Here is a 23600-nt window from a genome sequence, read left to right on the forward strand (position 1 = left end):
ACTGGTGTTCTGAACAACTGAGATGCCCGTCAGACATATGGACACAGCACAACGCATTGGTGATTAGCAGTCATGCTGAAAATACAGTCAACACTTTTAACCAAAGGGCTATTCATAACATGACTTAAGCAGCATCCTGAGTCAAGTCAAAGGAAACTTTTCATTCTGAGATAAAATAATTACGTCATTCTAATGACTCACTGGGCATTTGCATGCTGGGCATTTTACAAGCTTTGTTAGACAAATGGTACTAATAAGTAGCAGCAACATTTTTTGAATGACCATTTAAGAAATGGCCGTTTGATTTTTTTCTCTTAGCAATAGAGGAAGTAGACATGCTGAATATTTGACATAGCTACAGATGTCAGGCTTTATGTTGAGTACTCACAGCTAACATTACCTCTAAACAGATAAAACAGACATAAGAAATACCTAAAAGAGCTAAGCTGGAATTTTGAAATGTTTACTCCCAGGGAGAATAGTAAAAACAAAGCTACACCCCCTTTAAAGGCTCCCTTGAGGGTTTCTAATGAAATTAGAATGCGAATCTTAACAGTGACATAATGTACATTAAATACGTATTTTAATACTTTAAATTAGTGTATGTTAACTTTAACCATAATGTTTTCTGTTAGGGATACTGTTTATTTCCACTTCCTATTTCTTTCACTTTTAATCAAAAAAATAATCTGTTGTTTCACTTTCAGGATCTTACTGGTAGCTGCAATAATGCAGGGTGCATTTTGGTGCTTTTTTAGAATTGATTTTCCTGTGGAGTTTTTGTTTTTCCTCAAATTTTAAATGATTATTTATGTCTGAAACAATGCTGGCCATTTTACCAGTATTTAATGCAAGTTATATTCCAAAGGTCCTAGTTCAAGTATTTTAAAGTTTTGCCAAACTCTTTAATTATGAAAAAATGGTCTTGTAAATACAGAGACTAGGCTTCTAACCAAGGCAAAGCAATTGTGCAAGCTTTCTCCTAGTCTGTGGGACTGTTCTCAGTTAACTTTGTGAGTGCATTCCATCTCAGCTATGGATGGACAGAGAAAACATGCTTTTCTTCCCTTCGCTTGACTTTCAACCTGTTTAACTTGATTTAAATATTTATTTTACAGATCCAGTGGAACAGTATCCGGATGCCTGTAACTAATTTGCTAAGAAAATCTTTCCTAAGTGAATGTCCTGGTGTTCACAAATACCTGTAGTACATGTCTTTTCATGTGTGTTCCTATATAAATTTGCAATTTCTTGTTGCACTTTTGAAAGGGAGGAGTTCTTCCTTCCTCAGATTCAGATTAAGCAAGACTAATAAAAAATTCTTGCATCTTTTTTTTTTAAGATACCATCTTTAGGATTTGAGGATGTCTGAGGATTTCAAGTAATACCAATAATATTTACTGTCTTCCTGTACAGCTGTAGAAGAGAATATTACATAAAAGTGATGGATGATTGAGCACTTTGCCAGTGTTTCATAGCAGAAAACTCAGAATTCAAGAAGAAAGAGCTTCTATGGAATACAAAAGGTTAAAAAAAGTTTAAGAGTGCATTACTTCCCTGTTCACAAACACCAACACAGCATCTATAAATAACTTCAAATAGAAATTAAAACAAGTTTCATGCTTAAGATACCAGAAATAATGATTTATTTTCTCAAAGATTTTATACTCACAATCTCATCTCCTGGCAACCAATATCCTTCTTGTTCAATACCAGCTTTTGACCCTTTACACCCCACCGTCAGGGTTTCAACAATAAGACCATCCTTGACTGCTAAACTCAGCTGACGTGTGGTTTCTTTTGGATGCATACCATGGACTCGAGACATATACCTGCACACAAAGCACAGAAGTCCTTAAGTGTTAGTTTATAAAATGCATCAGCAAAACACTACTCTTTTTCAAACAATTTAAAATATACACAGTCTAAGTTTTAGGTTGTTTTTAAACTCTCAAAATTTATACAATTTCCCACTTTACTTCAAATCATCTTTTCTTCCCTTTGAAGTTACGTACACACCTACACAAGTGTTAGCAGAAATCATGTACCAAAAAAATTATCAGACCCTAAAACTAACCCTCACAATGCCTGGGCTTGATTCTGTTAAACTTCCACATCCATTTGCGCCCCTAAAGAGACTTTAAATTAACTGAAACTTGCATTTCTGCAATATTTCCGATAGCGCAGAGGATGAGTTTGGAGATGTACCAATGAATCTATGTGATGCTCATGAGCACAACATATTGATAAAAAAATATGGAATTCATGCATCACATATTAAAACCCAACAGACAGAGTTACATTACTAAGTGGGTATTTTCCTTTTCTTGAGATAACCACAATAATCACACTATGATGAACTGCACTGGTGAGAATAAAACATACACAGCCTAAACAAAACAGATACAGCCTAAACTCTGCGTAGACATGAGACTCTGTTGTGTAACATTGACCTTTACCCAGTGTAATCTACTTCTAGACCAACAACAAATATTAACTTGGAGTAAACAACATAAAATGATCTTCCCTCATATATTGACAACCTCCCTGTTTTAAAGCTGTTACACTTGAGAACTTTTTAAGCAGAATTCCAAGAACATTTCAGTGAGTCACTGCACATCTGCAATCAGCAGATAAATTAAATGACTTGAAACCAATTGGTTTTGGACATAGTTATACCTCTCTTACAGATACAAAGCTAATTAACTTTCTCTCCCTTTTTTTGTTTCTCTAGGTACTCTGCCTTTACCTGTCTCCTAGGTGAGAAATCTATAAGACAAAACTATCAGCTATAGTATCCCCAGTTTCATGCTTAATAAAGAATTCCAGCATCCATGATTCTTTTGTGACTGTCATCTGAAACATTTTTGCAAAAAAAAAAGTATTATTTATTAGCTGGAGCAAACTTGAGGAAAATTTATTTCAAAGCAGCAGCATTACATAAAAAAAAATAAAACAGTTACATGAGTTTGGATGTTTTTAATAATATGGCTGTCAGGAAATTTTAATATATCAGAAGTTATAAACCCACAATAAGGGATGAAACCCACTCTAGTCATCAACTGTCCCATCAACGCTTCTCTCTGAGGACATGAGACTTTCAAACTGATTGGTTTGCATTGGTTTCCATGCATAAAGGTCTTACCCAATTCTGCATTCGCTCTTAAGCTTTCACTGAGAACTGCTTTACCCTAATCTATTCCTTCTGTTTTGCTTTAAAGGAAACTAAATGCATATTATCATATAGTAAATTTCTGGTTGAGTAGAAGTATTTATTTGTGTAGTAAATTATACAATAACCAGAGCAACACAGGACATTTATAAATTTTTGCCTGGAATCAGAGGCATTTACGTAAATGCAGCATTCTTGCAGGATCTTGGGACAGGGGCATGAAACCTCTTAAAGGCAGATGCTGACATTTACTGTATTTTACAATGTCTACCACAACACAGTTCAGGTCTGGTTGGTTTGTGCATGCCACCCCTCCATAAAAAGTAAGTAATAATAAATTAAATAAATTGAGAAAGAACAAAATGCTGTGCAAGTCTGTGACCCAAGCTAATGTATATTAATCTGATGCTGGCTAGCGAAAAGGACTGAAGGCCAAGCAAGGGCTCAGAAGATAGGCACACCAGTTCAGTTCTGTATCACCCTGTCCAATCTGATCCCTCTCTGCTTCTGTAGAAATCAAAATTTAACATGAGAACCTGCTCACTCTCAAACGAGTTTTCCAAGTTCTCCAAATTTCAAGGAGGGCTTGAACAGCCAGGGACTCAAATGTATTAATTCACTTTCCATCAGTGTCAGTGAACAGAATTAGTACACTGAGGTATAAAGTACAGAAACTTTAAAACTGCCTGAAACTTGGAAAGCAACTCATTTGTTTGCATACTCCTGTTACATGTTTTTCATTTGTGTACATACATGTGCACACATTTATGCAAACACAACTAGCTTTTTAAACTGCAAATTATGTTTGTCAATACTTGCTAACTTTGTTGGGTTTTCAGCAAATTTCCATTTTAACTCTACGAACAACTTCTCTGTCAGAGCCATTCTTGCCATTTTACAGATAGAACAAATCAGGCATTGATCTCTCGAGGTCCCTTCCAACCCCTACAATTCTGTGATTCTGTGATTCTGTGAAGTGACTTCCCTACAGGTAGGTACACAGTAGGCTGCTACAGGTCTGAGAACAGGAATTGTGTATTAACTCAGTGCCATAATCTTTAGTGCCTCCTGCTGAAGAAATCACATACTTTGCATCATCGCACCACTAGCTGCAGAAACACAAACAAAACTCCTGAATGTAAATTCAAAGTTTTGCGATTCTCACTCTCCTCTCTGAACAGAACGGATATATAATAGAAACCAAAAAGCCTTAAACCAACTCTAATCAGCCAAGAGATTTAAATGTGCTTATTTCAACTGCAGCAGGGTGTGCACTAGTGAAAAGGAGCACAAGGCTCAGAATCTCCCCTTTCTCAAATCCGATCAGTGCTGTCAACCAGAGTGAAAGGACTGCCACCAAATAAACAATTTCCTCATCTTCTACAGTTGTAAATCAGGACTAAAAAATCCTCAGTGGTTTTTTGAAGAATACTTTAGTCAATGTGCAGACTGTGCACATGGGCTAAGTTTTCCATGTTTAAAATCAAATGCCATCAGCTTTCGTAGGAAAGCACACACATATAGACAGAATGTTTTTACATCAAATACTAGAATTGCTATTAAAAAAGTGCCCTCTCCTCCTGAATCTTTACTTACTTTTAAACGTACAAAGTGTACATGGCTAGGTATTCACAAAGACTATCAAACAACACTGGCAGGGTCTGGATGAAATCCTATCTTATTTCTTTTCAGCCAGAAGGAAGGCAGCTAAACTAAGAAGCTATTAAGGCACAGGATTTGAACCAGAAGAGGCAGTTAAAGTTCTTTAATAATGGACTGTGAAAAACTGTCACAACATGTGAAAGATGCTGGAAACACTACCTCAAACTCCAGGTTAGGGACAGAAAGCATGATGGTTGGAGTCCTAACTTCCACATCAGGCTTGTTACCGGATTAGGGAAAAACTATTGAAATGTCTTTGTGCAGAAGTGACACTACTAATCCAGGGAGTGCAAGTCTTTTCCTGGCACTGCATGCACTGCGGCATCTGGCATCAAGAAGTTAAAAAACAAGGAAGAGAGATAAAGCAATCCCCGACTGCTGTTTTCAACAAAAGCTGATTAGCCTTACCTTGGAGATAGGGAGTTGAAGCAATACTGGTTTGCTATGCTCTTGCCCAGTCCTCCACATGGACAGATTGGGAAGGGTAATACAATCCCTATACTGCTATTATGTAGCCAGCCACGAGAAATAAAGCAAATACCCTTTGGATGGGTGAGAATAAGGCATGGAGACAAAGTAAAATCCCCTAAATCAGCAAACCAGCTCTAATCAGATAGGGGGTTGAAACAACCACTTCAAAATGCAATTTAACTGCCCTAATCCCTACTATATATAATGAGGGTCTGTCTGATGAAAAAAGGAGGTTTGGCATGATAATCTGCATGCTAAATTCCAAATCTCACCAAATGAGGCTGCCTGTCTGCAGGACACAGAAGCAACTGAACCGCTGCACAGTATTACAGTATTTATAGGTCAGGATTTTCTCCATTTATAAACTGGCAGCGTAAACCTCCTTGACATCACCACAGAAGAATCTAGCAAATCTAATAAAATTACAGTTTTTATAATCAACTTCTAAGAGCCTATTAAGGCATGTTTTCAATTATTGCAACACCACTTGGAAAGCGAAGGGTAAGAATCTTTAGCATGTAGATTGTTCATCACCACCTTTAAACCTCAGCATTGTCATATCATCAAATGTATATCTATATGTAAATGTGCTGACCTTCAGAAACAAGATACTCCCAACAGAACTGGGTAAATGCACATGTGCTGACATACATGCACATGTGTCTGACAGCAAAAAACTGAGAGGAGAACACTGAGGATAACCATGAACAGATCTGCAGATTGCATGTGTGTATCCGTGCTCATCTGTATTCTGTATACAAAGTACCAATCACAAAAATGCGAAACAACAATTTTAAACCTATTTGGCAGGGCAGACAAACAGTTGTCAGCTCTTTTCAAATTGAGTGTCGATAAAGTATCGACATATTCTTCTGTGTATATATATACCTTATTCTTGTTACCCATCCTAAAACTTTGGCCACCTCTCAGACACCACAGGGACAGCCCAAGGGGTCAGCACAGATGGAGGTAAGCAGTTCTCACAGGCCTCACAGCAGAGCCACACAGCCATCTGCTACGCACCCTACCTGAGTCACATTGCAATGACAGGGCAGGAATAACATGCAAGGAACCCTGGCATGGCCCTTTGAGAACCTCTCTCCTTCACAGCAACAAAATGCACAACTCATGTCACCACTAAGTGACAACTGAATCTTGCCACTTCCCTTTGCTAAACAAAACTGGGCCACAGGAATACCCTGATGCCCCTCTAATCCACTTGCCGGCCCAATATACAGGAACCGTTACAGAAGCACTGAAGTCTGTCAGCACATGAGCAATTCACATCTAAAACTTCAAAAAAAATTTCTCAAACTAGCCAGTGTTCAGCATGTTTTTCTAGTCAAAAAATCTAATACATGTGCTTCATAACATATCTTAAAACTCAATACGAAAGTTTGTTTTGATCAAAGGGGTGTGGAGGAAGCAGACACTAAAGCTGCAATCACCATGGGAGCAAAACAGATACAAGAGTTGCTGGCACTTGCAGGGGATCCAAGGGTGAACTTTTTTGCCTACAGCTGTCACACAGCTCGCAATGCTTTAGTTGGTGCTCTGCAAGACACAACACAAAGCCAAACCCTGTCCCAAATAGCTTCATATAAATGCCCACAAAATGATGCACATAAATGCCTAACTCTGCCCCCGACGAGTCCTCTTGAAGGTAACTGTGATCTACTGAGATGCCTCAAATTGTTTACATGGGTGCAGCTGTGTTGTGAAAAAACAAAACTGGCCAAGGAAGGCAGTAAGGTTACTTAAGGTGGAAAGTTAACACAAGGATTAAAAAAAATCTGTTTTCTGAACTCAGAAGCAATCACATTTTCAGCCACCTGAACTCATCAAAAGGAAAATACTGAAAAAATGCTACAGCAAGCATCTCTGTAAAACACTAAAGTAAAATACATATAGGAAACAGCTGCCTTTTATAAAGTACAGCAGCGTGACAAGTGTAGGTAGGTGCTAAGTTTAGTAGCAAACACTGTAATCTTAGTCTGATCAATTATCTATCTATGCTGGATGCCTCCACCCTCCATGACACGAAGGGAAGTAGCAGTCTGCTGGCAGCAGCAGAGGATCTGCTAAGCAACTCATCCAGGGAGAAACGGAGGTCTTGATTTCCTTGTATGCATAGCCCATCTCACCATTGAGATCTGATAAAATACAGCAGATCCCATTAAACTCTACTGAAAGACTGCCATTAATTTTAAATGTTACCTACAGGTATATAAAAATGTCCTAGATTCAGGGACAGACCTTATGGAATAATACATAAAATGGAAGGAAAGCAGCCAAAAATCTATTCTGAGCTTTATATTATGTTCCTACCTCTGGTGAGAAATGATGCATTTTGCTTTAGATTCAGGTTATGACAGCAGTTTTATAAAAGGCCCACCTGTTTCTTTTAAAACTTTCCTTAATTTGTAAAGATTAGGCCACTGGTCATAATGAAAAATGGAAGAGCGCGCTGCCATTAACTGAAGTATTTTCTGAAACAAATGCAGCTACACAGCTTAAGTAGCATAAGAATTTAAAATACAAAGGCTCAAATCTCAGGAATCCAGTAGTAACCCTTGTAGAGGGCCAGGTGTAGATCTGTGCTCACAGTTGTATCTCAGGGTCTCAGCTCAGAAGAACAGGCTGCCTGCTCCCACCAAACGTAGCACTAAGCATAAACCAACTTCCACAAAACAAAGGCTAAACATTATGGGTATTTGTATTTCAAAACAATGAATCTTAGATATACATTCCCTGCTTGCCAGAAGCTACGAGAGCTGATCTGAGAGCTTAGGGCTGTACAGACTCGGAGAAAGCGGAACCCTTCACAGTTGGGACATAGCAGCACACTTTTTTCTAAGATACTTTTTGATATATTCATAGTTTCTGAAGTTTTCAAATCTGGATTAAATTACTAAAATAAAGGCAACCAAAGCATAACATTTTTCTTCTGTATTTACACTTCACAAAGAGAAGTGCAGGCATGTGAACAGGTTGCACCTGAGCTCCGCTGCGCTTCACACACCACCAGCAGGCCGCACAGACCACACCGGCCTGACAGAGCTGCTCCCTTCACAATGAAACACTGATTCTACGATCCACATTTTGTGCAGTCCAAAATGCCAAGTGGGGGACTTGGAGAAACTGAATTACAGAGAAATGATTAATTTTCTTTTCCCGTTTTGGGTTTGAATGGCAAGGTTTTGGTAGTTCAGGGGGCTACAGGGGTGGCTTCTGTGAGAAGCTGATAAAGGCTTCCCATAGGTTACATAGAGCCAATACCAGACAGCTCCAAGGTTGACCTGCCCCTGGCCAAGGCCAAGCCAATCAGTGATGGTGGTAGTGCCTCTGTGATAGCATATTTAAGAAGGAAAAAAGACCCCAAACCCTAGTAGTAGCTTTTTGCCACCAGGGAAGGTAGTGAGAAGATAGGAGAAACTGTGCAGACACCAAGGTCAGTGAAGAAGAAGGGCCCCATGCTGGAGCAGGAGGAAACACCTGAAGGATGTTGTGACCTGTGGGAAGCCTGTGCTGGTGCAGGCTCCTGGAAGAACCTTCCTGTAGAGAGAAAAGCCCATGCTGGAGCAGGTTTGCTGGGAGGACTTGTGACCCTGTGGGGGACCATGCTGGAGCAGTCTGGTCCTGAAGGTCTGCACCCCATGGAAGGGATGTACACTGGGGCAAATTGTGAAGAACTGCAGCCTGTGGGAAGGACTCATGTTGAAGAACTTAATGGATGACTGTCTGCTGTGGGAGGGGCCCCAGGCTGAAGTGGGAGAAGAGTGTGAGGAGTCCTCTCCTGAGGAGGAAGGAGTTGCAGAGAAAACATGTGATAATCTGACCCCAACCCCCATCTCCCTGTGCCACTGAGGGGAGGAGGGAGAGAAATCATAGGAAGTTGAGCCTGGGAAGAAGGGGAGGGTTGGGGGGAGGTGTTTTAAGACTTGAGTTCATTTCTCATCATCCTACTCTGTTTTGCTTGGTAATAAATTAGATGATTTATTTTTTGTTGTTGTTGAGCCTGTTTTGCCTGTGACGGTAATTGCTACATGATCTCTCCCTGTCCTCTTCCCAACTCACAAGCCTTTCATCATATCTTCTCTCCCCTGTCTACAGCTGAGGAGGGCAGTGACAGAGCAGCTTTGGTGGGTGTTGGGCCTCCAGCCTGGGTCAACCCTACCACATTTTAAAATGTTTTTCATCTTTCCCTCGTAGTCTAGAAATACAGTATTTGCACGAATACGGACTCTCATTTTGTGCAGTGTTGTTATAAAACAAAAGGGAACACATAAAGCTCAGTAGTGAAACAGTGAGATCCAGCAGTTCAATGAAACTCAGATCTACTTTATGTTTCTGTGCTACTGCTAAAACAAACAAGTAATCTTGTTTGTGCATGCTTTAGATACCCCAGGCATTGCTCAGGTTCCTATAATGTTAATCACCTGGGTCATTTCTGTCAAAACCACGGTAATTTCAACTCAGGTAATTCCTTTTTTCAGTAAGTTAAATTCTCACTTTTACAACTTCACTATACCCTCACAATTGTGTAACCCACCACTTTTACCATGAAAAGCAAGTAACTAAGGTACTGAGCTATTCAATCCTTATCCACCAATATCTTTTGGAACTGCTACTACCTTCTTAAGGATAAACTTATCTCAACATTTTTTCTAACAAAGTTGTATGTGATACTGCAGGTAGTGTTAAGTCCATGTATGTGCACTAAGCACTACTGGCAAACAGGAACACTGAGTGGTCAGTGGCATTCCATGCAGATGTAGAACTGCTGGTGTGTATGTAGAGCCACTACCACACCTGGCACTTCTCTGTGGATGTACTGAAGAGACAAACAAGTAGTACATAACTCAGAATATAACATCCTGGCTAATACCTTGCAAATGAAATGATTAGTGAGCTCAGATTGAACATCTCAATTCAAAACATACTTAAAATATATATATATTAAAATGATTCAAATATATATGTTTCATGACTCAGTGTCTAACTAATTTTATTTCCATTCTTATCTGATTTAAAAGTAACAATTTTTTAAATTTTTTTTTTTGAGGGGGTGTCAGGCTAGTTTAGACCTGGCTGAGTTTCAAAATCATCACACTGTCACACAAATACTCACCTAATTACCAGCTAGGTATGAGTGCAAGGGCTGGAAAAGCCAACAGGGCAGGGCTGATGCTTTTGGTGATGATATTGTTTACATGAATGGGAATATGAGACTGCAACCTAAAATAGGTGGTAGGAGTAGTGAGAGCTTTGGAGATCATTCTATCTCCCCTGATTGCAGAGAAAGCCTTGATGAGCACTTCAGGCCAGATAACAACCTGTTAAATGGCCATGTCACACCCAATTTCATCTTTCATTTCTAATAGAAAACCCCATTTACTTAGAGCAAAGAAACCAAATGTAAACTACAAGCTTCAATTTCAAATATTATAAAGATGATTCAAGCAAAAATCAATACCTGTTGTGTTGTAAAAAAGTAAATTGCTTTACTTTTAGAAATTAGAAATAAAGATAGCCTGTTACGTATTTTTTTGTGTAAACTTACACAACACAAACATTACTGTAAGTATGGAGTACATCAGAATATTCATTAAAATTAAAAGGCAGATAGTCATTTTCAAGTCAGTTACACTTCCCCACTTTCCTTCTCAATATTTACACCAGAGTTCATAGTTTGCATGTATTATCCATGAAAAGCACTAAACACTGAGTATCACAATTTTTACAGTAACACACAATAAGGAGAGTTTAAATGAGTTGGCTTCAGCTAGTCAATCAATGAAGAACATTGACCTTTGAGATTAAAAAACTGCCTCACCAACAATACCACGTAAGATCATTCTCAAGAGAATTATTAGACAAGGAAAATTGATCAAGCAAAATTTCTTTAGAACATCTGAGCACCTGTTTATTTTTTGCAGAATGAACTGGAGGAGCTAGAGATATATGTGTTAATATTTCTGATAAAAGCAAATACACAAAAAAAATTAGCCTCACCTCCAAGCTCCAGTCCTCAACAATACAGCCTTTTATGCTAAACCCTTACAGGTGTAACAGTTGCACAGCTGGCTACAGCATCCTTTCCATTCCATGTTGTCCTTATTGTGACCGAGCCAGAGTTACCCTCCCCAAGCAGCCAGGCCAGATGAGCTGTGTCAGCTGGGGCTGTTTCCACACCACTTGACATCACTCCTCATAAAAGCGGCTGGTTGGGGAGGGGTGCTCCTGGTGCCTCCAGGGCAGGTTGAGAGTGGCCTGGGCATTGGGTTGGTCCTCCTGTTGTGTGGTACTCTGTGCTATCACTGGGTGTGAGTGTAATTTGCCACAGGCTGTTATTGTTCCCCTTTCACGGGTTGCAACCCATGGAGGCTCTGTTTTTCCTTTGGGAGCGAGTGAGCAGCATGTGGTGCTCAGCCACTGCTTGGGGCTGAACCACCACACATGTAGTCAGCATAAAGCAGGAAAAAACTGTGGCAAGGCTGGAGGAATCTTCGTCAGTGCCATGGTGAAGAGTTTTCTACACGAGGCACTGAATTAGTCTCATGGCAGCCAGCCCTGAGAAGCAGACCCAACAATTCAGGTAGCTATGTTGTTTATCACATGGCAGGACGGTGGCTCAGCACCAACTTGAAAGAACAATTATCCCTAACAAATCACAAACAGCGCTGCTTAATATATCTGGATTTGTCTTATTTATTCTTTTAATCAGTTTAATTAACATGACTGAATAGAATCATTACACAAATTGAAGAAATTATCTGTACCAAGGAAAAACAGTAATGATTAGTATGTATTATAAACTCAAGATGACACCTTAGCCACATTTACTAATTCAGAAATTTTAATTCTACTACTACTCAGAGCAAACACAGCTGGGTTCTTTATAGCCTTTTTCCAATAAAAGATTCCAATATTTTTCCTGTCATCCCTGCTTCCACCCACCGTAAGTAAAAATGTCTAAAACAACTCTTAAACTGGATCAATACCAGCAATACTAAAGGTACATAATACCCAAAACAGAAAATCATGATGAACTCACAAACAAAATTAAGATTATACTCAATATAAACAAAAAGATAAGAGCTTTATGACAAATGTAGCTATCTACAGGTAACACCAGGTGAAATGTAATGAAGATACATCATTGTGAACATTCCTCGTGTCATTGATGACAATGTATCATTTCTTTTTAAAGAGCCTTTTAAAATGAGTCTTCTAAAAGAAAAGTGTTTATCTTATTTCCGCACTTCTCAACATTTTTTTGAATCTGAATGTTAAAAAACCATATTAGCTTCCTGAATTACCTCACTGGACAGTCAGTCTTGGTACAAAATTACAAGTAAATTGTTTATCAGTTAAGGTTAGATTCCCTGCACTTTTCTGCATACACAGAGTTTTGAGTGCTCTTTTTATTACTTCATAACATATACCTGAACTTTTGAAAATGTCCAAAACTTTTTATCTCAATGCCTAACTTAACCCCCCTCAAAGCCATCAGTATAAAAAAATAATGTATCAAGTCAGCCCAACATTTTGGTCTCTATCACATTTCTAAACAACATGTTGTTATGCTGTAACAGTTAGGCACACTTAGGGCATAATACAGACCAAATAATATTGACCATAATAGTAACTGATTCAATGAAATGTAATCATGCTGAATAGATTGATGTAGGTGTATCTTAAGAGACAATTAATATAACTTTAATATAAGAATTTTCATGGTTTTAAGAATAGATTAGTTTGGGATTTTAGTAGAATATGGCTGTGTGAGCTGCTTTGTGAGAGCAGCTACAAAACTTAACCATAACAGTGCAGCAGCCTTGAAGATAAAGAAGTAAGAATTTGTGTGGTTTAGAATAGACAGTGTTGGCATGTTTTTAATAGGTTAGTTTTAGATTTTAGCAGAATTCGGCTGTAATCATGTGAGCTGTTTTGTGAAAACGGCTACAAAACTCAGCCATAACAGTGCAACAGCCTTGCAACTAGCAAACGTGAAGATAGGGGAGTCATACATAATCACAGAATCACAGAATCATAGAATGGGTTGGGTTGGAAGGGGCCCCAAGGATCACAGAGCTCCAACCCCCCTGCTACAGGCAGGGACACCAACCTCCAGCCTGGATATACACAAGGTTGCCCAGGACCCCATTCAACCTGGCCTTGAACACCTCCAGGGATGGGGCATCCACCACCTCTCTGGGCAGCCTGTTCCAGACCCTCACCATTCTCTCTGTAAAAAACTTCCCCCTAATATCTAATCTAAACCTTCCTTCCTTTAGTTTTAATCCACCCCCCCTTTTCCTGCCAGTATCTACCCTTTCTAAAAGTTGATTCCCCTCCTGTTTGTATGTTCCCTTGAGGTACTGGAAAGCTGATAATGAGACTAATAACCAATTAAGAGACAGACTATACCTTGTTTTCAGTGAAAAGGGGTTCCTAACTAGTTTGTGCTGGAATGTGTCTTTGAGCTCAGGTAACTATGGAGAAGAAACGTAAAGAGCATGCGCTGGAGAGAGAGGAAGATGTCCAGCCTTCATCCCTGAAGACCACCTGAGGACCCCCTGAGTGTCACTGAGAATGCTCTACCTGGGAGGAATTAATATAAATGACTTTTTAGAAATAATTTGCATAACCCTGCCTTTTCTTAGAAATTATAATGATTATGTATAGTTAATCTGTATAAATATGAGAAATTTGGCTTTAATCAGTGCACACATTCGAAGGAACGATCCCGTGTGCCCAGCGCTGCAATAAAGGATACCTGCTTAATAGTCACCAAGGCTATTGAGTTTTGATTCTGGCTTTCCAAGGCATCATAACCAAAATATTAGTTCTATGAAAATTGTTATTAGGGACTCAATCAGCTTTAGATAGCTTTTTGGTTTATGAATATAATGGTTTTTAACCAAAACGATCAAGATAATTTACAAGCTTTAAAACTCTAGACTCAGTTCATTCTCTTGGTTCAACACAAAAAAACAGTGTGATGAAAACAGAGGAAAAACCCATTAGCTTCAGGCTAAAAGAAGCAGCTGAAGTTTACTGTGGGAAGGACAGAAGTAAAGTAGAAGAAACAGAAAAGGAGATTGACTTAGTGGAATCAGACAGAAAGAAGTGCCTTGTCCTCGACTGTAACAGAAAACACATAGAGGTATTTAAATCCAAGAATTCTCTACCCTGTCATTACCTGGTGATGTGTTTCTGTGTTTGTTTTCTGTAATGCATATATCTATAATTAAGCCAACCCAATACAAACTGAATTCAGCCTTCTCAGAGGTGAACGCTCAGTAGACAGGCTGTCACTAGAAGCAGCTATGTGGCCTGCTGAGGAAGCAGTATCCTGCTTCTCATTGTAGGACCTTGCATTTCCCACTTTTGCTTACCCTTGCATAATTACAAATTGCTATTACACTGCACGGCATGGAAAAAAATGTCACTGTACTGTTCTTCCTCATCTTTTCCCAACTGGTAAAATCCTCCTTCAATTCTGATCTGTTCAACCATAGTACAACTGACCTGGGTTTGATAAACATGTACCAGATTCTGAAGAGATGCTTTTAATGACACTATTTGCTTAACATGGTCATATTTAAAACATACATGATGGTGATGTAAAGATGTGGAAAAGGAGCCAGGAACACTGGTTAAAAGTGATCTCAGGCAGTCACTGCATTCTCCTCCATGACTGGAGCACGCTTTACTTGAAACAATTGTTTTTAGATAAGCCTACTCTCCAGTAACAAAAAAAGACAGATATTTTAGGGCAATGGCATGACAAAGGATTAGAAAGCAACAAAGCAGAAAAACATTTCTAAGCTTTCATTTCAGTCAAAGAAATATCAGATGCTACAATACTTCAGCTCACATAAAGTTAAACAACAGGATTATCTAGTTAAACATCCAAAGCCATTTGCTCTCCTAATCATTCTTATGGCTTACTATTTTTGTTTATGCCTGACTGTTTAGTTGCAACATGCAAAATACTAGGAAGATTTAAATTTTCATCAAGGGTACTATAAATAGTGACAGATTTTTTTCTAACAAGTTTCTGAGCTTCATATAAGCAATACTGTAAGAATCTTGTTCGTTATTTCTTTTTTTTTCCCACTGCATTGCATATTCTTATTTATAGATGTGTGTGATTATTCCCTATCTGTTCAAATTGCTCATTTTGTATTTATACTGTCTTGTGATTATTCTCTACCTATTCAAATCACTCATTCTCATCTTTGCCTTAATCAGTGCTTCTAGAAATTGTTTTCTGTTAAAGTAGACAGCCTAAAAAGAGAACTGCAGGCAACAAAACCAGATTTATGGATAGGGAGGAGAGGCCCTTAACTTTAGCTTTTCTCCAAGAATGACTGGAGAAATTTCATAGAGTGATATTTGGAGAAGAAATCCCCTTCCTAGGACTAAATGTCAAACTGAGAGGGTCACATACTCAATCTACAACTGCTAGCGACTCCACATCAACTGTGGGACCAGAAAATCTCATCGTTTTACAGTAATCTTTCATACTGAGTAATTCCTCTCTGGCATGCTATCCCATCAATGCTGATTAATGTCAGTCCACACGAAGCTAACAGGGGACTGACAGAGTCTACGCTGTATAGGCTTGGGATCTGCTCATTTCTCTTAGATGATTTGACTTTGCTGTGCTTACATTAAATTAGAATCTAACAAAAATGAGTCCACAGAACAAATACGGGAAAAATGGTTATGACCGTTTAGGGACCTAGTACTGGAATATCCCACTTGAAAGCCAATCAAAAAAGATGAGAAGAATTAGTACGTTTTCTTTTATCTCCAACATCATAAAATAGCTTTCTGACAGATGAAACTGATAGGTTCAGTTTTCCTCAATTTGAAAATAGCACAAATTCTGTAGTTTTATTCTAGTTAATGGTCCTTCCATCAGCTTCATCACCCCAAAAGTTGGGATACCTCTACCCTGCAGGCTGTGGTCACTCTTGGTTTTATTCCCAAGCTGATGCATTCTTAGGCTCCTATCTGGAGAATGCCAACCTGTTTCTCCTGTGAAAATGGCAAAGCATGGGTTAGTTTGCTCCTGATAGAGGACATGATTGTAACCTATGCCAAGACTGGCTCTTTTTCCCAAGGGCACTCAAACCCTGTTTCAGCATGCTATGTGTCCTCAGATGCCTTCTCGCCATGCCCGATGGCAAACTATCATGCCTCTAGCTTCATATTTCAAGAATAGCATTGCTGTGGGCTGTATTATTTTTGGCTCTTAGAACTGAAGAACCACACACACATATAAAACAAACAAAGAATATGTCAAGGCCAAAGAAACCCTCAGTGAGCCAAAAGCAATGCGGTGCGGTCACAGTATATCTGCGCCTAATGGTACCAGGGCATTCCCTGTCACAGTACACAAAGACAGTATAGACACAGCCTTTATAAAGGACAGGAACAAAAGCCAACCAACTAAATAAATCATGAAACACATCAAAGGGAGAGAGAAAAAACTATGAAGAAAGAAATAGGGAAAAAATAAAGTCTTCATGGAATGGTTTAGAAACAAGAATGATTATCTGTTTATAATGACAAAATCTTGAAAGCAGACAATAATAGTTCTGGAACACTGTGTTTGCCAATTGAGTACTTTAATAACATTAACTTAATAGATAATGAACTCTGAACTCATAATCATCATGCAATCTTCATAAATTGGTACTGAAGGAACCCAATACCTTGAGAGAAAAGGGTAAATATTTAATTAATAGTTAATTAATTCTGAGGAGTCCAATTACCTGTAAGGGAATTATAAAGAAAACACTATAAAATAAGCTGAAAGATTGGAGTAGCCAAAGAATGAGAACTTTAAAAACATGTCTGTTGTTCATAAATAACTACCAATCTGCTAGGAAACTGCATGTCAATAATTTATCCTGTTCATTTAAATATGCGTGATTTTTTCCAGTGTACTTTAAAGCGGTTTATTCCATTTTTCAATTTTTGAGGTTACCCCAAATCCAAAACAGATGGAAGATAATGAGGAAAACACAGAAAGTCAAAGCATAATTATAATTTTTAACACACTTTTAGGGATGAACAATTTGTCGAGCTGAGCTCTTGACAGAGAATTCACAAGATGTGGGAAACCATTTCTCTGCTAGTGTTTAGAGCATAACTAATACCAATAATACTAACTTAAATAAGTGGCATATTAGGGACAAATTATTCCAACACTAACTCTGGAGAGAAAAATAAGTCATATTTTGTGATAAATACCTCTTAGAAATATAATTTTGTTATTACATAATTTGGTAGTTTAGAAATGTTAGATACTTCTAGCAGTTAGATTTTAAATGATTATAATTCACTGACTTGAGAAACACCATGCCAGCATAAGCCAGATGAGAATATTTACTTTGCATACCTTTACATAAATGCCACCACTGCCTTCAAGTGAGCTTCCCCATTAAACAAAAATGCCCTGAATTTACGGAAGCCTGTGTACAAAGATAGGAACTTACATGCATATTTTAATGTTCTCTTCAAGTGGTAGTTTGCACTTTCAGTGCTAATTCGTTTAAATTCACTTTGCTGTTACTTCTTCTTACTATTGGTTTTCAGTTCTTCATTTAGTTTTCAAGCTACTGAAGGTAGTACTTATCTCCAACCAATGGAAAATACCTTTCCAACTATAACGTTCCCCTACATATAATCACTGAAATAGCCAAATCCCTTTCATATAAATTATTTGTTTTGGTTTGCGTTGGGTTTTTTAGACATCAAATCTGTGCAGTGCGGTCTCTTCCCTAGTAATTCTTTTATTTAAGTATTTATATAATACTCCAATTATCAGTGTCATAGTATTGTCATTTTTGCACACAGATATTTTTAATTCCTTCAAAAATAGACATCTTACTTGCATTCCTCAGTACTATGTGCAGTGACTTTTCAAAAATAATTGATGAAAGTTCAGTAAGCTTACTAACTGGTTTGTTAAAGGCTCTAGCTGGCGTATTCAAATTTTCCAAGTGACTCTTTCCTCAATGTAAGACAGTTTTCAATCCTTTTCTAATCACACATTTTTCTATTCTTACTTTTCCCCCTCATCAATTTAAAAAGCAAAGCATACTTGATTTAGTCTACTTTTAATGAAAGAGCCTATTTCCTTATAAGCTTCTTTGACAATATTAGAAGTACCTTCTAGTGTTCTTGGCTCCTCCTACACTGTCCTCCTACTCTTATGTTCTCTACAGAAAATGCGTGGCTAGTTCTATAGATTTTTTTCTTAAATACTTTCCATTGCCAGTATATTCTGGAAGTCTTCTTTACCCCAGATATTTTTTAACAGTTACAAATAAAGTGCACAGGTTAAATTTTACCTATTTTAATACATAACATAAAATTGTCTTTTTTACATATTGAGTTGAAACAGTTCATAATCTATAAACAATGAATCCTCTTTTTATATTACCAACATTTCCCTGGAAACAAAAAGTAAATGCTCCTTGGTATGTACAGTGGCTTTTCATAGCATCAGAAGGGTATGAAAAGCAGTAAGTAAATGAAAAAAGCAAGAATATGTTAGGAAAAGAGAGACAACCATGCTGAGCTGCCAGTTAGGAGAAAAGACAGCACACAGATTTGCCTAAAAGTAGCAAACTGATGAAGAAAGCTGCAACAGGGATTCTGTTCTGAAGGTGTCTGGACTAACAGGTCACAAAATATACAGGACAACCTGTCCCTAGCAACAAATGAACCCTCAAACAATGTCAAAAAGAAAATAAAATCAAAACTCAAATCATGAATCATCTTTTCAACTTGTGAAGTTCCCTGAAAGTACAGATTTGTCATCCATTATGTGACACGGTAGGATGACTCTTACTTACCTGAAACATGTATTTATAAAAAAGGTTACCTTGCTGTTTTTCTGTATCCTTACTCAGGAGTAGGACATACTTTCAAATATTTGTCATTATTACTTCCAAATACTTGTAATATGCAAAAGCCACTCTTTTAGTCAATCTCAAGAAGTATTAACACTTCTAAAAATGCAAGTATAAGAATCCTCCCTTTAGCTCCAAATATATATATATATATATACTTGCAATTTTCACTTTTGACTACTGTTTAGTTTTGATCTTTCTTGTTATTTATACATTTGCCTACTGTACAGACACTGACTGATCTTTTAAGGAATTGCAGTTGCACTTGACCAAATGATCTTTGAGCCTGGAAATTTTCATCAGAAGAGATATTCTGATGCCCTGTTAATTTCAGAACTTTATGTGGGGTATGATGTAATATTCATACTCACTAAGTCATCTGTGTTTCTTCATCAATTAGTAGTACTGGAAAAGCAACTTAAAGGTCTTTACCTTTTCAAATGCTATCTCCTTAAAAATATTATTGTCATGGTTTTACCCTGGCTGAGAGCTGAGATCCACACAACTAGAAACATCAGGGTGTTATCAGCACTGCTTTCATTTTAACTCTCAAAACACAGCATTCCATCCGCTGCTACAAATGAAGTTAACTCTATCCTGACTGAAACCAGGACAATTATATAACAGAAAGTAGATGACTGTCCATCATTCTTGTCACTGATGTGGATGTGGAACATTTACAATATCCATGCACTTTTGAGATTACCCTTTACTGTTAACACCTTGCACATCATTCTCAAAGTACTAAGATAAGCTTGCATCCCTGTTTAGTCACTTATTTTTCTTCAGTTTAGAGATGAGTCGTACAATCTGTATCTAGACTGTATTTTTTATAAAACAAAATACCCTTCAGTCATTCAAGAACAGTACCTTCTTTTTCTAGCATCTAATTACTTCTTTTCTCAACCTTGTTTGTAAAGATAGGATTTGTCTTACCTGACTTTACCCAGATAAATGTTATACACTATCTTAAAATAGTTGTCTCGTAAGAGTGGGACGAATCCCCAACTATATGTGCCTGTCTCCATTACATATAAAAGGAGCATAAACAGCTAACAAACTCAGCTAATATATGGTCTGGAATAAGTAATTTGAAATGTGAAAACAGAACATGTATAGCATTAGTTTACCCACTTGTCTCCTTGGAGACATGATGCAAATATATATGCTTTAAAGCTTTCTGAAACTCAAGTGCAACCTCAGAAATGAAATTCCCTAAAAGACAATGTCCCTCCCAAGTCCGTTTGGAACTCACTGGGAATGTCGCATTTTTCTTTGTTGTAGGAACCAAGAACACAAGAATTTATTTGAAATATCTGTTCCTCCTGTTTATTGCTCACTATTTTTGGAGAACCTGAACTGCTACACAACTTCCACTTATGAAACCAGTTTGGACTGTCTCTTCCACCCCAGAGCTTCCAAACTATTAGTAGACTACGTTATAATGATTTTCACTTCATTAGTCACCTGCACTGCTTATAAATCTCAGTGGTCTCTGGCCTCATTATCAGTTCACTTCGGTTCTGGCAACTGAAGAGTTGCCAACTGGTTACTTTTGCTCTTTTAAATTATTCATATTGATTACTTTGACAAATGTGACGTACATGTTGGCCTGGAAATACAAACAAAGGAGAAAGAGGCACAAAACTTCCCTCAGTTTTTATTACAACGGCTACTCCAAGTTATCTTAAAAGGAACTTTAATACTGAAGACCTTTTTACCCATTGCAAGCTCCACAGAACAAAGAAAATATGTTTCTCAGTGTATACAGCACCTAATACATTTTGAAGTATATTTTAATATTAACAATTAGGTCATTATTAGGTACAGCTGGCAATCATCTCCTGTCTTCTTTAATAGCATTCTATGCTCATCTAAGAAAATATGGCTACTTATTTACTTGAGCAACCTAACACTTCAGGTTAATCTTTGCCTTCTGGAAAAGAGATTCCCCATTGGCCTACCACGTTTTCCTAAAGAATTGGATTATTTACAGACTTACTGCCATTTTCTCCTTAACTGTTATATCTACTTGCATTTAGACCAAGCTAACAAGTGAGTATAACTCAGTTCAAGAACTACTAATATAGCATATTTCCTACAGATGTTTATACAAAATGAATACAGGGTGACTAAGATCTCAATTCAATGGATTAATCTTCATTTAAGGATCTTTAGGTGCTAGGTTCTGTGAGCTTTTTTTATACTTAAGATAATTCATGACACAAAAGTGCATGTAACTGTTCCACAGTCTCGCACAAAGTTTATTGTCTCTGTTTCCCAGGGTTTTTAATAGCACCAACCTTCCCCCTCACCAAGATTTTTCTGGAACAGATCACTTACTTTGTAATACGGTCAATGTTAGCAATTTGCTTCTGGTTCCGGATTATTTCTATAGCTGCCCAAAGATGCTGGATAGCCTTTGTATCTGCCTGTCGTCTCTTCGTTAAGCGTGCCATGACCTGTTTACTTGGTCAGCTGCAGCCAATAAATAAAAAAAATACACCAAAAAGTTAATAATGAATTATGAAATTGATTACATGATGATATTGCAATAAATATGATTACAAGGTAAATGTTGTTAATCTATAGCAATGCAATTTGTATACAGCAGCATGTTTTCTTATGCTTAAAGAGCATTAAAAAGCAAAAAAAAAAAAAAAGAGAACCCCTTTCACATCACATAATGTATACAGAAGAGAAAAAGTAAGCAGTAAAAAATACCAAGTCAATAGCAAATAACTTATTAAACTGGTTACAAAAAAGTCACTCCGTTCACATCACAGTTCCCTTAAACTTGGTAAAAAAGCAGAAGATACCCTAGTCTGAAGCCTCCAGAGCCTCCTGCATTGTGTGAAGTCCTGAAAAAGCAAGTGGTGCTTGACTACATCACCCAGTGTAAGCATGAACACTGACACTGAGAAAAAGCTGGACACACGGTTTATTATATAATATAGTTCTCAGTATATGACTTTCATATTTTTATAATTTACACGTATCTTTAAAAATCTATTCTATGTGCTTCTATACTAGAAGTATATTTTCATGAATGATAAATATTTTTTTAAAAAATATTTTGGAGTAATTCCATTTCCTGTAACATGCTAAAACCCAACAGGACCAAAGTGCTTCTGATGGCATTTACCCATCTAACCAACCCTGAACGGGAACATAATGAGCATCTGGCTTTGTTTACAAATTTTCCAAAAGCTTGAGGCAATGAGTACAGATAAGCCATAAATCACCTACAGCTCTACTACAGGCACAGAATCCCTTTTTAAAAGCTTAACGATGCATTTTGATCACTAAATAACTTTCTTCCAGTGCCACCACTTTCTCAATGAAAAAAAAATGACTGATTTATGACTGCTACCAAGGTCTGTAATTTATTTTAGAGCTCTGTCCTCAAAATGAACTCTGTGGTGTGCACACAGATACTTGCAACTAGCAGAATATTAACTTCAGTAACCCAAAATAATATAAAAAATGCAAAAACATTACACCATCTGTGCAATGTTAAAGATGGGAATTTAAGTAGTAAAAGCGTCCCTCCTCTCAAATTCACAAAAATTAAACAGATTAGAGTATTCCATCAGTTGCAGCAATACAATTTTCAAGTCCATGGGACCTACAAGAACTTGTCAAAGAGGGCTGTCAAGCTTCAGATCTGATATTAGCTCAGCAACGCTCACTTACTCCATGGGTGTAATGAAATAAAGTGCAACACTGTTATTAAGAAGTGATTTAGCAGCATTATACTTCACATTATGTAGCCCATTAAAAAAAAAAGAAAGAAAAAAGATTCTGTGAATTGATATGTGGATGTCCACATGGAATTGTATCTTGTGCTTAAGGCACCTCTGGCTGCTGGAGATAGGTGGGAAGGGCAGAACAGAGCGGGGTTCATGGAGACTTGCTGTGGTCACACATCAACCCCACAGCTCTGCTTTAGAAATCTCTTCCCACTGGGATTTGAAGCCAGGATGACTTGCTGGATCTCCCAGAAAAGAAAGGCCAAGAATACATTTTTGAGGGAAGGATAAGAGGGAATATGACAGATACAGCTAAGAGTGACAGCCAGTAGATAGCATCACCTAAGAGTGATCTGGAGAAAGACAGCCTCTGTTGGGAATGATGGGGAAAGAGCCTGAATCCCTAAGAGCTCCTTTGCTTTGTTTCACAGAACATGAGGGCATTGTAAGTGGAAAAAAAAAAATCCTCTTAATTAGGAGGAGAAACGTATGATTATTTGGAGAGTTTAATTCTTAAAGAAAATAGACCTGTAAAATACAAAGAAGGGTTAGACGCTAACACGACAATCTTTACAGCCCTACTATGTCTTAGCATAAACC

The 23600-nt window shown here is 37.7% G+C and overlaps 1 protein-coding gene across 3 annotated transcripts in view; it reads right to left on the reverse strand.

Annotated features, from left to right (window-relative positions):
• ZMYND11 (zinc finger MYND-type containing 11) overlaps positions 1–23600 on the reverse strand; it is a 109381-nt gene that overhangs the window by 41629 nt on the left and 44152 nt on the right. For all 3 annotated transcript variants that reach the window (XM_084279921.1, XM_084279919.1, XM_084279920.1), the window contains exons 2-3: positions 21592–21726; positions 1673–1832 (exon numbers count right to left, since the gene is read on the reverse strand). In XM_084279921.1, coding sequence (XP_084136047.1) covers positions 1673–1832; positions 21592–21707 — 276 coding nt within the window. In that variant the 5' untranslated portion in view covers positions 21708–21726. The remainder of the gene's footprint in view (positions 1–1672; positions 1833–21591; positions 21727–23600) is intronic.

This window comes from Gallinula chloropus (genome assembly GCF_964237585.1).
Source record: "Gallinula chloropus genome assembly, chromosome: 2".
NCBI classification, from domain to species: Eukaryota; Metazoa; Chordata; class Aves; order Gruiformes; family Rallidae; genus Gallinula; species Gallinula chloropus.